We start from the raw sequence: 16241 nt of genomic DNA on the forward strand, positions 1-16241 counted from the left end.
AAAAACTAGCACCTATTCATGAGGTTTTGGCGGTCTTATAAAAGAATGAGCCACCCCTGTTTCTGGACTCCTCCTAACCAAGTCTTGCTTTCCCATTTTGCAGACCTGGATCCACCTCATTGACAAAAGGACCAAAAAAGTCCTCCCTACCAAGTATTACACAGACGCGTTGGTCCTCTTCCATCACGTGAATGCTTACGAGGAGGACAACCACGTGGTTTTAGACATCATCTCCTACACCGACAACAGCCTCTACCAAATGTTCTATCTCAAGAACTTGAATAGTAACTTTGAGGACAACATGAAGCTCACTTCCATCCCAACCTGCAAGAGGTTTGTGCTTCCTCTGCAGTGTGACAAGGTAACTAATTTAGGACCCAAGTACTCATTGCCTACACCCAGTCGCATGTGCACCCTGTCTCATTTTATTCTGGAAGCAAAGCAGCGCCAGGGTTTCATCGGGGAAGCAAAGTCAAAAGGTCCTACCCTAAAACCATGAAAAGCCAGACAGAGTTGGTAGTATCAGGCTAGATGGACCCAGTGGTCTAACTCAATATGAAGCAGTTGCTGTCTAGAAACGAAGGCACATCGAAGGCCATGTTTTGTCTAGGGAGTCCAGAAGCGGTACAGTGGTGCCTCGCTTAATGACGATAATCCGTTCCAGGACACTACAGACAGACAGACAGACAGACACACACACACACACACACACACTGAGAGTTGGGTTGTGGAAAAGGAGTGAAGCAAGGTTTTCTAAACACCCTGCAGGATGCTCAGACTGCAGGATGGCTCCTGTTCTGGATTTTAGTTAACACCTTGGAGGTGTGTGGAGAGACAGAAATTGGGTTCCGGAAGCCAGGCAGCACCTAAGTCAGTCTAGTCAGGCGACCGACCGACCGACCTACCGACCGACCTACCGACTGACCGACTGACCGACCGACCGACCGACCGACCGACCGACCGACCGACCGACCGACCGACCGACCGACCGACCGACCGACCTACCTACCTACCTACCTACCTACCTACCTACCTACCTACCTACCTACCTACCTACCTACCTACCTACCTACCTACCTACTCAAATGCAATCATGTCATCATCTTCTGGTTGCTGCACAAGGGTGGAGGGCGGGATTTCACTTCACTGGGGCTTATTTTTGGGGTAGGGCTTATATAACGAGCATCCTGAAAAATCCTACCAGGACTTATTTCCAGGTTAGTCTTATTTTCAGGGAAACAGGGTGCCTACCCCCGCCTTTCTCCTCAAAAGGACCCAAGGCGAGTGAGGGAGCTCCTGCCTCCTTGGAAGGCATGTGAGATGGGAGGACGTCCCTCACGCCCTGAAGGGGAAAGCACTCTTGAGATTAGGGGGGAAATGTTCCTGTGAGACGCGAAGGTTTTGGCTGATAAAAAGGTGTACACAGCGCACACAAACAGGCATGCATGAATGTACACACCCAAAGGCCTCCGGACCTGAATCGGAGGTTCTCTGGTTTACAGGATCAACCACCAGGTGTCATCTGGAAGCTGAATCATGGCCACTGGACTTCTTTCTTATTAGGCTGAAACGTTTCGCTCCCCATCCGAGGATTGTTGGTAGACACCAGGTTGGCTTCACTTCCCCTTGGTCTGAACTGGCTCGTTAGATGGACAAAGGACAGGGGGAGAGTGAAACGTGGAGGCTCCATCATCCGGGCTCTCCTACCAACTCTCCTCAGACTGAAGAAGCTGCTTGGATGACTAGGGAAACGTTTCAACCTAATAAGAAAGAGGTCCAGTGGCCATGACTCAACTTCCAGATAGCTTCACCTGGAGGGCTGAGGATCTTCACAGATACATCAGGTGCCATGTGATGCCCACGTGATTTGAAGACCTTTTCTCAACCAAGATTCGGTCAGTTGGAAATTTATTGTGTCTGTTTTGCAAGGAAGAATTCTTTTTGCCCATCAATACCATCCTGCAAGTGGCAGCCTCTGGAATGGCTGAGACATGACTCTGCCCTACAATTTAGAAATATCTTTATACTCAGTGCGTTAGGTACCCAACGGCAGAGCCAGAGGTTGGGAGTTTGATTCCCCACTACTGTGCCTCTCGGGAGAAGAGCCAGCCTGGGTGGCCTTGGTCGAGCTGCACAGTCCCCAGGATGCCCCCTAGAGGAAGGGAAGGGTAAAACCACTTCTGAATATTCCCGACCTGCAAAACTTTGGAAAGGGACTTGGTGGTGGTGATGATGATGATGATGATGATGATGATGATGATGATGATGATCAACTCAAGATTAATGGCTGGGACTTCATCAGTAATTTCCCTTGTCGTCTACCCATTTTTGGCCAATCAGACCTGCAATTTCAAGTGGAAAACACCAGAAGGCATTATTGATCAGTATGGTTTTTAAAATTATTTTTCCCCCACACCCTTTTGGGCAAAACGTAGCCCTCCAGATGTCACTGCTTCCAATAGATCCTCCCCAACACAGCCTATGGTGAAGAGTGCAGGCAGTCAAAATCCAGCCATTTCTGACAAGCCGCACACAGCTGGTCCCTGCTTTCTGGTCTTAGGAAACAGAGTCATTTCCCATTTTCCCCTAAAATGTTCAACTGAATACCCAGATAGCTTGAATTTACTGTCGCTTCAGCCAATCGACCTTCTCCTTTGAAATTAACTCATGATGTCGTTAACTGCGTCATGTTGTTAAAAGCATCTTTTTCAATGTTGCATTCAGCTTTGGATATGTTCTCTTGGAACCCTATTTATTTTCCGGGATGTTTTGTCTCCTAGGACACTGAAGTGGGCTCGAATTTGGTCCGACTCCCATCAACAACGGCGACCGCTGTGAAGGAAAAAGACGGCTGCATCTACTGTCAGCCTGAAATCTTATGTGAAGGTAAGAGACCATCTCTGGTGCATCGAGCGGAGAGGCCGGTTGGCTTTTCTTGAGCATCGGCCATCTCAGGTCATAGCTCTACAAACAAAATGGTGTCGTCGTCATCATCTTAGAGCTACAGAGCTGGACCCTGTGGATCGTCAAGTCCAGCCTCTATCAAGGAGGCCCAGAGTGGGAAACTGAACTCCCAGCCTTTGGCTCCTGGGGAAAGAGCCAGCCTGTGTGACCTTGGGCAAACTGAATAGTCCCAAGATGCCCCAGTAAGAAGGGCATGGTGAACTACTTCTGGGTACTCTCTCCTTGGAAAACCCTGGGAAGGGTCACCATAATGGCACATGATAGTTATTACAGAGAGACCCAGTGCATTGCATGGGGGGACGTGTTGGCACTTCGGGTTAAACTGCAGAGGCTTCTGTGAAGCAAGGTCAGAAGACCAGCCGTCGTAAGATTGAATCCACACAACGGAGGGAGCTCCCGTCGCTTTGTCCCAGCTCCTGCCAACCTAGCAGTTCGAAAGCATGTAAGAATGCGAGTAGATAAATAGGTACCATCTTGGTGGGAAGGTAATGATGTTCCGTGTCTAGTCGCGCTGGCCACGTGACCACGGAAACTGTCTTCGGACAAACGCTGGCTCTACGGCTTGGAGACGGGGATGAGCACCGTGCCCTAGAGTCAGACACGACTGGACTCAATGTCAAGGGGAACCTTTACCTTTAGTGCATTGCATTGGACAGAGTGACAGACTAGGACTCCAGACTCAAGGGTTCGAATCCCCACTCAGCCATGAAGACTCACTGAAGGAGTGAAACTGGTAAAACAATTGAAATAGCCCACTTACTATGAAGGCCCTCTTAAGGGTCTCTCTCAGTTCTGACTTGATAGCACATGATAAGAACCTATCTATTGGTACAGGTGTAACAGTAGCAAGAGCTTCATTAATGGGGAAGCCCTTGGTGAGTTCCATGGGGATCCCTTGTGCTTTAGTGACCCGGGGAAAATGCCCACCCCGTGGCATGGGAGCGTGGCTTTAGATATGAGCACAGCTCTAAAATCATGACCAACTCCCATCGAGGTCAGAGGAACTCCATAGCAGGCACAGCCGCTGTACGAGTCCTCCCCGCTGCACTCTTTCTGCCCGTCTGTTTCTTCTGCCTTTGTTATTTATGAGCACAACTTGGTTCTCCTCCTCTCACAGGGATGGAACTGCCTCGCATCAACTATGACTACAATGGGAAGAAATACCGATACATTTTTGCCGCAGAGGTGAAATGGAGCCCTGTTCCCACACAGGTACACCCTCGCTTCCCGCTATGGTGCAATCCCTCTTTGCCTGATGCTGATTTACACCATTGCATGCCACCTCAGCATTTTAGTGAAAGACACTGAAAATCCATTTAAATCGAGTGCTGTCTTTCCTCTGACCCACCGTTTGCATGAGAAGATCTCCCGCCAGCCTCTTAGTGAGCAGGGAATGCTTCTGTGTGCTCCTGCATCAATTTATTTGTTTAATTTATTTATTCAATTTGTCCACCGCCCTTCTAACAAATTGCCACTCTGGGTGGTGCACAACAAATTAAATCTATAGGATACAATAATGTAAACAATGAACTATCCCAAATGTAAATCATAACCTAAAACAGGTGATGAAACAATTTCCGAAACACACTGTAATACTGCCGTATTCATTCCTCCCTTCCTCCAATATCCCAGCTGTTGGGGGAGATTCTCCCCAAAAGCTTCTCTGAATAATTCTGTTTTAAGGAGCTTTCTCAATATGCAGTGGGAGGGCGCTTGCCATCGTTTCTTTCGGAGGGCATTCCATAGAAACAGTGGCATCGCAGAGAAGACCCGGTCTCTGGTTACTTCTGGGCTTCTCCGGGAGTTAACTCCTGCAGGCGTGAGGTCCGTGCGGATCCGTTCAGATGGGCAGTCAAACTTGGCAGAAGTCGCTCGGGGAAGTAGCAAGCCCCAAACCATTTAGGGGTTTCTACAATAGAACCAGGACCTCAAGCCTGCCACAGAAGTGGATTGCTTACCAGTCCAAGCAAACCAGAGAATTGGCGTGATACGGTTCAGCTCTCTCACACTAGCCGAATAGTGTTCCACATATTTTCAATCAGAGCTTAGGAATTTTGGGTGCAATAAGACCGTGGTCTGGGGTTGGTCTTGGATCACACTGGAAAGGGTCGCTTCACCGGGTATGAGGTTCTTTAAAGTGACAGTTCTGTGCACACACAATTTGGTCCCCATTGCTCCATCCCAGGTACAAAAACAGAGCACCCCCACTGCTGGGCCAGAAAGGTCTGGATTGGGCATGGAGCAGGTTAGGGCTGTTTTGCTATTTCCTGTACATTGTGTAGTTGCTGGAAGAGGACTCAAACTGGATCATGCCACAAGTGGTCCAGGATGCAACTGTATTGCCATCCATCCATCCATCCATCCATCCATCCATCCATCCATCCATCCATCCATCCATCCATCCATCCATCCATCCATCCATCCTTCCTTCCTTCCTTCCTTCCTTCCTTCCTTCCTTCCTTCCTTCCTTCCTTCCTTCCTTCCTTCCTTCCTTCCTTCCTTCCATCCATCATCAGGTCCTTCTTTCCTTCAATCATCAGCTCCTTCCTTCCTTCCTTCCTTCCTTCCTTCCTTCCTTCCTTCCTTCCTTCCTTCCTTCCTTCCTTCCTTCCTTCCTTCCTTCCTTCAATCATCAGGTCCTTCTTTCCTTCAATCATCAGCTCCTTCCTTCCTTCCTTCCTTCCTTCCTTCCTTCCTTCCTTCCTTCCTTCCTTCCTTCCTTCCTTCCTTCCTTCCTAATCAAAAGGTGTTGTTTATTTAGTTGGTTGGTTTCTTTGTTTATTGTTTAATGGGTTTAATCTTCCCCATCTTTGCATCTCTAGGTAGTGAAATTTGACATCGTGACGAAGCAGAGACTTCACTGGGAAGAAGAGCATTGTTGGCCGGCTGAACCTGTCTTTGTTCCTAGCCCGAATGCCAAGGAAGAGGATGATGGTAAGAGATACGAGGGTCCTGGGGAGTTGGGCAAAAATTTAGGACTCCATTAAAGCTAGTGGTACTCATGATAATAATGATAAGGATAGGAATGTGCTATCAACATTCTGACTTACAGCAACACTTTTGAAGGTTTTGTTCTAAAGTATAAAGTACTCAGTTTACCATATTATTGTTATTTTGTTGTTCTGGGGAGCCCTGGAACTGTACCACGTGTCCAAGGTTGCACAGGCTGGCTCTTCTCCTGGGATGTACATTAAGAAACTGAAGGGTTTTTTAACTGTCAACAGAAATGAGGAATTTTTACATGCATTATTAGAAAGCAAGAGAAAGGAGTAACTGATGAGTGATAGGAAGTGGTATTCCACTATGGTGTCATTCTGAGTTGTGAATCATGATGTATTTTGCAAAACTGCTGTTCAAACTTTTGATGTTCTGTGCTATTAGAATGGTAAGTACATTTTCATGTTGTTTTTCTATAGAAAAGTTTTTTCAGAAATGTAGTAGCCTGACTGCAAACCATAAACACAGTGCTTTGCTTTTGCATGTTGCCCCCCGTCCAGTCCCGAACATCACACCCTAACTGCCTACATCTCGAAAACATCACCTAAAGACACACACCCTTTCATTACAAAAACTTATCACAACTAACCACACAGGGAAAAGTTCATTCAAAAAAGGTGCTGGACCAATTTAATTCTTTGCACCATGCAGTCAGTGAAAAATACTTCAAATTTGCCCATTTTATAAGCAGAGTAAATCCCATGGCATTTGACAATGTAGTAACACTCTCAGTGCGCTATCCGACCAGTAATGCCGAAGCCCCATTAAAAGAGTTTTCATTAGTCACAACTAAAACTCATATTTAAAATTACGGAGAGAAAGCTGCAGAGCTGTAAGAAGCTCAGTTTCCACCAAGGATGGAGGCAGACAACAGTTTTTAAGAGAGTCAAAATCAGGAATAATAGAGGCAGTGTTTACTAAGATGTGAGATGCCATTTATTATCCTGACGTTGTCTCTGGCCAAACAGGTTTGGGAGGCTTCTAACGCCGACTGCAAACAGGGTGTGAAGCGGTGTCGGTTTTAGTCTGCACTCTACGTGAACTATGCAAGATGCTGAACCCTCCCCTCCTCTCCCAAAAAGGTTCAGCACGTCCAGTAACTCTTGCCAAGTGCAGACCAAAATCCAGATTCACCCCCCCCCTGAAACTGCCATTAACCGGCTGCCATTGTTCTAAAGCATGATCATTGTCGTTCGTCGTTTAGTCGTTTAGTCATGTCCAACTCTTCGTGACCCCATGGACCAGAGCACGCCAGGCCCTCCTGTCTTCCACTGCCTCCCGTAGTTGTGTCAATTTCATGTTGGTTGCTTCGCAGACACTGTCCAGCCATCTCATCCTCTGTCGTCCCCTTATCCTTTTGACTGATAGGAACCTGAAATCCTGGGCATTTTGTCTTGTTACTCAAGTTTTATCAGATTCAAAAAAAAAAAAGAAAAGAAAAGAAAAGAATTCTACACATTGTCCGCATGGAATTAGACTCTGAGAAAGAAGGCTGTTTTTATCCTTCTGTTCTCTCAGCTTAGCAGGCTTTCTTCAGGTTCCCTTCTGTCACATGAAAAGGGAAGTGGCAGAGAAGAGAAATGAATTAAAAAGAGAGAGGAGTCTACCTATCAGAAATTCTGAAAAATCGTTAGATGCTTTGCTTCTGAGCTAAAAGCCAGTTGTATGGGTTTTTCTGGGAGTTGTATATCAAAGAGTAAAAATGTCTCATCTCCCATATCTGTATTCTATGCAATAGGAGTGGACGGTGATGGTCCTCCAGGTCATTGTGACTACATTTCCCATTCCTTCACTGTTGGCTCTACCCCAGCCCTGTCACCCAGCTTCAGACTTGCTCCAACTTTCTCCAGCTTTCCTTGCCTCCCAACGATCACGTGCAGGAACATTGCTTGTTCTAATGATTTCGTGGCTGGGGCCTCTTGTGGACTGAGGGTGAAGAGGCAAAAATTTGGGGGTGTTGTCCCACTGCTGTCATGAGCCCCTGGCTTCGTGACCATGTCTCAAAGCATTGTAGGGAAACAGACCAGGAACCTTGAAGACGGCCCTTTCAGATGTTAAAAACACCTTGTTATCTATATCTTTGGACTGAGTGTTCCGTGCTGGCCCTTATCCAAAGGAACACAACCTTGACAGGCTTGGAGGCCAAATCTGTGTCCCCAGATTCTGCCACAAGTTACATCAGGCTTCAAAAATGGCAGAGTGATCTCAGAAGGAAGGACATCTGGACCTGGTGGGGTATTTCCAATTTCAGCTCATTGGTCCACATAATAACCCATAAAAGTTTTACACTGCATTCTAAGGGTCTGTTTACTCAAATGAAGAATGTTACTCTGAGCGTTGAGCAGGGGGGTTGGACTTGATAGCCTTAGAGTGTTATAGATTTATCAGATGGGCAGGATATAAATCAAATAAATAAATCAAATAAATAAATAAATAGTCCCCTCCCAGCTCAATTATTCTATGATCCTTCAGAAAGTGGGCATAGGGCCACCCTGCCAATTGACGAGGTTACAGCTAGAAGTCTATGGCCAGTTCACAGTTCTTTAAAGGAAATTGCATAATTCATGGTATCAAATTGCTGCTCCTTAATGAACTGCTGGCTGGGTCCCAGAGCACATCCAATATCTTATTACCGAGCAGCAATATGCTAACATGATTTTATGCCACTTCCTTGATGCAAGTGTGAATTGGCAATCGGATTTGGCCTGGAGGTGTCAAGCTTTGCAGATCTATTAAGGATGCATTTAGGCCAGAGCATCTTGTTTGAGAAGACACCCCAAATATCTCTGTTTATGATCTAGGGTGCATACCTGCTTGAGTTAGGAAGCAGGCTTTGCATGTGGGGTGGTTAAAGCTTTGCTGACTTGATTCGAAATGGCTACCACCGTGCTTTTCAAACAGGCCTTTAGGTCCATCTTCCCCAACTGGGAGATGTTCCGAGTATTTGCAAGTTTTTAATTGATGTGCGGTCCCTATCTGTGGAGGTTTTGGTGCGTTATATCATTTTTGTGACTATGATGTCTGTTCTAGTACTCTTATCTGCCATTTTAAGTTGAATGTTTTGTTATGCGTTCTTTGCCATCACCACGAGACAGGGAGGATATAAGTACAATACATGCACGCACACGCGCGCGCACACACACACACACAACTAATGCGTGAAAGCCGGTGTCCTGCAGAGTTTGCATAATATTTGGTTCAAATTTCAAATTGAGCTCCTTCAGCAGAAATCATCACTCTGAAGGAGCTCTGACCTTGCTTTGCAGGATCCGTGCATATTTTGTGGCCAAGAAAACCAAAGAAAGCTATATTTAGCTTTCACACACCTACATACTTAATGGATGTTTAATGCGTCCCTGTTGGAGGGCTTATCATCAAAGACCTCGTCTTAAAATGCTTTGATAAAAGCCTGCAGATTGGAGCTTCTTTTTATCTAAATAAAGACTCAGAGTCAGCACAATCAACACCATCCTGAGAAGTTACATCAGCCTCTGGAAGAATTGTGTGTAGGAGTAAGACGCAAAATGTGTCTGGTTAGGCCTCTCAACCGACCACACACCAAATCCCTTAATATCGGTGTTTTAAATTCATTGATTAATTGAGTATTTGCATGTAAATATAAATGCTTGCAAATTAGCAGAACCTCAGTATGCATGCTATTTAGTATGTTGACAGAATGGTGAGATAAGTTCCTGTTTAATTTTAGATGTTCCTAGACAGCCTTAATGGAGGAGGGGAAAAGCCATCTTCAAATTTTACTTCTCTTCTTACAGTAACTATACTTTTCAGACTACATGACAGAATTAATTGGACTCTTGGAAGCTTATTAAAGTCTCCCCCAGTGTTAAAGGGCAGCTCACACAAGAGAGAGAGGCTGAAATCCTATTATGACACTTTACACCACCTAAGGCTGATGACATCACCCAGAGCTGGCCTGACCTGAAGGCGCCATTGTCTCCTCTAACAACAGGACATAAGCCTACAGATCTTGGGCTACTCTCCCTGTTGTTGATTAGCAAAAATGGAATCTGCCATGGTCCTTTCTGGGAGTTGTGTTTCAGGCTCTATAGTGGAGAACTCCCAAAGAACGATGATGACCAGAAAGCCCCACAGTCACTTCCATTTTTGCTCCTTAACAACAGGAAAATTAAGCCTGAGACATGAAGATCTACTTCCTGTTGGTCAAGAGGGAGGTGCGGAGCTTCTGAGACAGAGCATGCTCCAAGCGGGCAAAATACAGATGTTTCAGAGGGTCTGCAGGTGTGCCTCTGTAGAACTCCCTGAAGTCTGTTTTGGGAATGCTGGGAGAATTCTGGGATTTGGAGTCAAAACATCTGGATGATAATATCCCTGTTGGTTGTGCCTACGCATCTAATCTGTTGGGCTACTCTCTCTGTTGTTGATTAACAAAAATGGAAGCTGCCGTTGGGGCATCATGATACGGTGAATGATTACTACCGCTACTGATAATTTAAAAACTCATGGGTTTATTGGTTAATTTGCCAAAGATTTACAGTGCAACCCAACACCTCTTTACTAGTTTGTCTACAGGGTTTACTCAATAGGAAACAAATACAGGTGGTGGTGCATGTAAACAAACAGATGAGCCTGAAACCTTGGGTGTCTGCATATGATGCATTTAGGCCATGGTGTGTTGCTTCAGAATATGTTCCCAAATGTCTTTGTTCACAATCTGGGTGCATACCTGTTTAAGCATGCAATTAGCATACATGCACATACACTTGTTCCTCCCAGTGTTGCTGACTTGATTGCCATCATCGGCGCCTACACTTATTGACACATGTCACTTTCCTTTGTCACCCAGACCAGTTTCCCTTACTTATCACATCTGCGTCCCCACCTTTTTTCCAAAGAGATCCGGGCGGTGGATGTGGGTTTATCTTGTCCCCACCTCGCAACAGAATCTCTTGTCATGTAAGCAAGTTGGAAAGAGGACGAGTGAGAAGGTGTTAGGTTTATATGCCAAAAGCTGTGCTTTTGTTATTTTTTCCTCTTGCTAAGTGCATAAATTTTTAGAACGATGTTGCTTGCCCCACATAGAGCGGAACCACTGAATCAGTTGCTGGATGGCGAATAAATCCCTTTGATTCCAAAGACTGAGGGCTCTTAATTGGAAGTAACGATTGGATTCAGCCCATTGCTTTTGTAGTGCCATCCATGTACACACAGTCACATGTTTCAATGCCTTGATCATACAATTTTTTCATCAACAGATCGGTCTGTCAATAATTATTATGACCTACCAGATTAGGTATACAGTACAGTACTCATTTTTCATGAGGTCACAAAGAGTCGGACATGACTTAATGACTAAACAACAACAACAGTACTCGGAAGCAGTTTATTGCTTCCGTTTTCTTCTAGCACTCAGGGACTGTGAAGTTTTTGCCATTTCTGGACAATCTTGGCTGGCCCCAATCCCAGGAGAGAGAGGTGGAGATTCAAACTCCTGGCTCCAAGGACTTTGAACCAATGAATTACATGGGTCTGCATCTAGCCATCTATCTACACTCAGACATTTTAATGCAATAATGATTTTTTTTACACAAGTAATTGTTCTACCAATTAATATCTAGGTCAAAGCAATATTTAGAAGCAGAAACGGTGTATTGTTTTGGATGCATACTTGAGGCATATCGGAGAGTGGAAAAGTGACCTTAGAGCACAAGGCTGCTCCGAGGTAACATGTACCGTATCATTGAAAATTCATGCTCTTGGACTGCCACTTCTCTGCTAGCTTGGGAATTCTTCAGAGTCGCAGTTCAAGGAGGTACCATATTCAGACTTTGTTTTAGAGTTGCCTTCTCCAGCCTGGTGCTGTCCAGATGCCCCCTTTTGCTAAATACGTGAATTCCCATTAGCCTCATCAACAGCAATCTTGGTTGGGCCAATGGGCATTGTCAATCAGCACATCTGGAGGATGCCAGGTTTGGAAAGGCTGTCTTACAAGCATCCTGTAATAACGGGAAAAGAAAATAAGCAGCTTTGAGATGTTACAGTTTCTGTAGGCATGCGTAATTTTTTTAAAAAATGAATTGAAAAATTAATTTGCTATCTGACTGAAGATAAGCATTCAATAATCTTAAAGAAAGCAGTAATCTTAAAACTCTATCGATTATCAAATCCAGCCCCTGTCAAGGAGGCACAGTGAGGAATCAAACTTCCAATCTCTGGCTCCATAGCCAGCTACCTAAGCGACTGAGCTATCCATTCTTTTGGTTGTTGTGGGTTTTTCGGGTTTTTTGGCCGTGTTCTGAAGGTTGTTCTTCCTAACGTTCCCCCAGTCTCTGTGGCCGGCATCTTCAGAGGACAGCACTCTGTGCTCTGGTGTAGTTGGCTTGGGAGTGGAGTATTTATGGCTGTGAGATATAGGCTTTTGCTATCCATTATTTTAGTCAATCAGAATTTTTAAAAAATGATTAATCCAAACAATTGATTGAACACTACAGTTCTGAATAGACTGACATGAGACTTCCTACAAGTCTGTTAGGAAGTCTCATGTCAATCTGTGATAACTTTCCTCAGAGAAACTGCAGATCAGCTGTCAGACAGAAGAGGTTTATCCCTGCACTTACAAAATACTGTTTTTAATGTCATTTCAGGAATCATTTTGTCAACTATTGTGACGTCGGACCCTCAGAAGCTGCCTTTCCTGCTGATTTTGGATGCCAAAACATTCACGGAAATAGCACGGGCGACCGTCAATGTGGAACTCCACCTGGATTTACACGGGATCTTCATACGTGAGAAGGACTTGCCACTAGAGCATGAGGTAGACCTGGACAAAGACGAAGATTAAAGGAATGTTCTGTCTTGTAAAACAAAGGACATGGATGAAGCTGCTTGCGAAGAATTTGTTTATACGCCAGTCCTCGCCAGATATACCTATGTATTTCAACCAATATAAATGGCCCAGTTCTGGGCACTGTGCTGGCACAGTGATCTCTATATATGTGAAACCTTAGCACTTACTGTTTGGTGCTACAAAATGAAGGGTAGACAGAGTCCATAGCTATTTTTGCACTATGGCACTAAGGAGAATGTTGTATGTATTACCAACGCCACACACTTGAGTCGCTAAGTATTCCAGATGGGAGTTGGATTTCTTGGGCTACAAAACCCATAATTCCTCATTTTGGGAGTCCTACTTAACAAACACCTAATTGTGGCTCACCTGGGAGAAAAGGCCTGAAGTAGCAAGCTTTGAGGTTTAGCTAGGCCTAGCTCTGCTCAGTTTCCTGTCAAAAAAGAAAGCTCCCAGCTAGCAGCATGGCAGGAAGAAGAAGCTTAAATGGAGCTAGGCCTTAAAAGCCTTCCCGTTTAGGCTTTTTCCCCCTAGGTGAGTCACATATAGGTGTCTGCAAGTCAGATAGAACAACAATGGGGAATTATGGGCTTTGTCATCCAAGAAATACAAAAATCCCCTCCTTATCTAGTTGTAGTGCAAACGACAGTAGACTCATTGAAATAAATGGGACTTAATGTTTGTGTTGAGTAAGAATACCTGTTCAGTTCCATGTGTCTACTTTGGAATTAGATTTGGATTTAGCCCACAAGGATATAGATAGTTCTGAAGCTGACCGCTCTCAGTGCTGGTGCCTTTAAAGCCAATGAATATGTTTCTTGTGCTGATCTGTTTGGAAGCCATCTCAGGGCTCAATCATATGTGAGAAAGGAACCCCAATTATACTGATTCTTTTCATATCTCTCTTGGACCAATACTTTTTCCAGCGGTCATGACAGACAGACAGACTGACTGACTGACAGATAGATCGATAGATTGATTGATAGATAGATCGACAGATCGATCGATAGATAGATCAGCAAAAGTAGTCACATTGTTTTTTGTTGCATTGATTCATTTCTTTCTATTTGAACCATTACAGCAGGGTGCACTGCTCTTTTATTTTGTATCAGTTCATTTTCTCTACTGTTTCTTGGGGCAATTACCCCCTCTTGTCCTTTTTTTAAAAATAACAAAAGTGATATATCAATAGTGCAATAGAGCAGGACGAACCTGCTGTCCTCCTCCCATTTTCCCTTCCCTCCTTTACTCACTCACCCCCTTTCCCTTATTTCCCTACATATCTCTCCCTCTCAGTTCTTGGCTTTTTTTTTTTCACTTTTGCGCAGTATCAGGAGGAGGAGGTGTATCATGAAGAGCAGGGTTTTAAAAAAGAGAAAGTAGGCATTCATGCTTACTCATTTCCTTACAATCCAAAGCAGGAAATGTCTCTTTTTCAAACCCTCTTTCACTCACAAGCAAAGGGGAAAGACTGTTTCATTCGAGCGGTTTCCTTCCAAGCAATGTATTCATATTGTTTTACACGAGTAGCAATGGCTGCTACTAGCAATTTGCTGATATTTCTTTAAATTTTTTAAAGAGTACAAGCACAGTGGCCATGAAGTGGCCACAGCAACCAGAAACCCAATCACTTCACAAAGGAAATAAATTGACAGCAAGGTTCACACATGCTCAAACAATGAGGAATGACATGATTGGTACGATTTAAAGCAACCCTCCTGGCAAGGGGGGAAATAAACTGCTTGCCAGGGAAAATAGATTGATGTTGACTGCGCGTCATGTGAGTGGAAAAATAGGAAATGATCTAAATAAGAGCCAAATCAGTATAATCAGTGTTCTTTTGACTCGTGTGATCAAGCCCTCACCTTGATGCCCTTGTCTGTTGAGATATAAAACCTCCTTTGGGCTTCCCAAACAGTTCCAGTAAATGTGTAGCAGCAATCTTTTCCAAATGTTTATGGGCGGCCTGGTGGCTGGCATCTATCTAGACACCGTCCCAAAGCAAGGTTTCATCAAGGGACATAGAATGGTTTGTGCTTTGGGGGGATACTGTAGATGTCATTCATTTTGCTTGAGTTCAACACAGCCTCCAGTGTTACCATGTTCTATCCTGACTTTTATGAAGTGTTGCCTAATAGTTTCAAAGCACTACTTAGAAAATTTATTTGCGTGCAACTGAGGTTAGCATCTTAATTCCTTTTCTTCATGCGGTGTGAGCCAAGGGCAGTTGCTCCAGTGTTTTGCTAGTTATCTGCATCTCTGCAAAGAACATGTGACTATTCCCTGCTTGTGCAAGTGTGTTTACAAGGTGATGTGTAACATGAATTGCATTTGCCTACTTTTTATATAATCTTCATTATGTTCATCAAGACTGTTCATAATCCAAAGCAGAAACAAACAAGCCGAACCCTCTATAATCAGGGTTTGTCAGAACTGTAATTAGCTTGAGTTCCAATGTCAACTAATTACCAGGGTGCTTTATTTTCTCAGTTCAGGGTCAAACTAGACTAGGCACTTAATTCATATTTATAAACAGTGCTCCCTGAAGTGGTAAAAGAGGTCTGTTTCTTCACACAATCTTTTCTCTCCTATGTGTCTTGCATTCCAGTGAGCTTTGTTTTGTGTTTGGTCATGGGAAGCTAAACATATGTTGCAAATTTGATTGTGGGAGAAAGAACAGGATTTTTTTTTCCCCAGGGAATGCACATTTCCCTTAACATCTAGTTTGACCCTTCAGTAACCAAAGTGAAATGCCAAATCATGGTGCTAATAATTTTTTTGACCTGATGTTTAAGTATCACTAACACAAATCTTTAAAAAAAGAAAGAAAATGAAAAATAAGCCAGGTGTTGTTCTCTCTGTGTACAAGAACAATTAAATTTCATTTCGAACAAAGCATGGTGTCATATTTCACATAATATTTTTGATTAAAACAAACTTTCTCTTTCCAATCTTCAGCCATGCTAGTTGGTGTTCTTTCTACTATCAAGGTCTCTGTGAGTTATTGGGATGGTAAGTGCTGGAGGACGAGTAAAAGGGGTGGACTGCTCTGTGGGAACTTGAATCTATTCTGCTCTGGGAATCCCTGCACTTCAGCTGCACAGCTAGAGGACTTTACCAAAATTCAAAACTCTGCAACATAACCATCATGGTCTGTAGCTTTTGTTGGCTAAGGATTCTGGGAACAGCAGCTCTAAAAGTAACTTTCCTGTCAGTCATTATACCATTAAAGGTAAAAGGTAAAGGTTCCCCTTGACAATTTTTGTCCAGTCGTGTTCGACTCTAGGGGGCAGTGCTCATCCCCGTTTCCAAGCCATAGAGCCAGCTTTTTTGTCCGAAGACGATCTTCCGTGGTCACCTGGCCAGTGCGACTTAGACACGGAATGCTGTTACCTTCCCACCGAGGTGGTCCCTATTTATCTACTTGCATTTGCACGCTTTCGAACCGCTAGGT

General features: G+C 44.3%; 1 protein-coding gene across 1 annotated transcript in view; it reads left to right on the forward strand.

The window, feature by feature from the left end:
- BCO1 (beta-carotene oxygenase 1) overlaps nucleotides 1-15738 on the forward strand; it is a 32105-nt gene extending 16367 nt beyond the window's left edge. The window contains exons 7-11 of the mRNA XM_020805714.3: nucleotides 104-361; nucleotides 2781-2886; nucleotides 4082-4176; nucleotides 5787-5898; nucleotides 12585-15738. Coding sequence (XP_020661373.3) covers nucleotides 104-361; nucleotides 2781-2886; nucleotides 4082-4176; nucleotides 5787-5898; nucleotides 12585-12781 — 768 coding nt within the window. The 3' untranslated portion in view covers nucleotides 12782-15738. The remainder of the gene's footprint in view (nucleotides 1-103; nucleotides 362-2780; nucleotides 2887-4081; nucleotides 4177-5786; nucleotides 5899-12584) is intronic.
- The last annotated feature ends 503 nt before the right edge of the window (nucleotides 15739-16241 follow it).

This window comes from Pogona vitticeps, chromosome 10 (assembly GCF_051106095.1).
Source record: "Pogona vitticeps strain Pit_001003342236 chromosome 10, PviZW2.1, whole genome shotgun sequence".
Taxonomy (NCBI): Eukaryota; Metazoa; Chordata; class Lepidosauria; order Squamata; family Agamidae; genus Pogona; species Pogona vitticeps.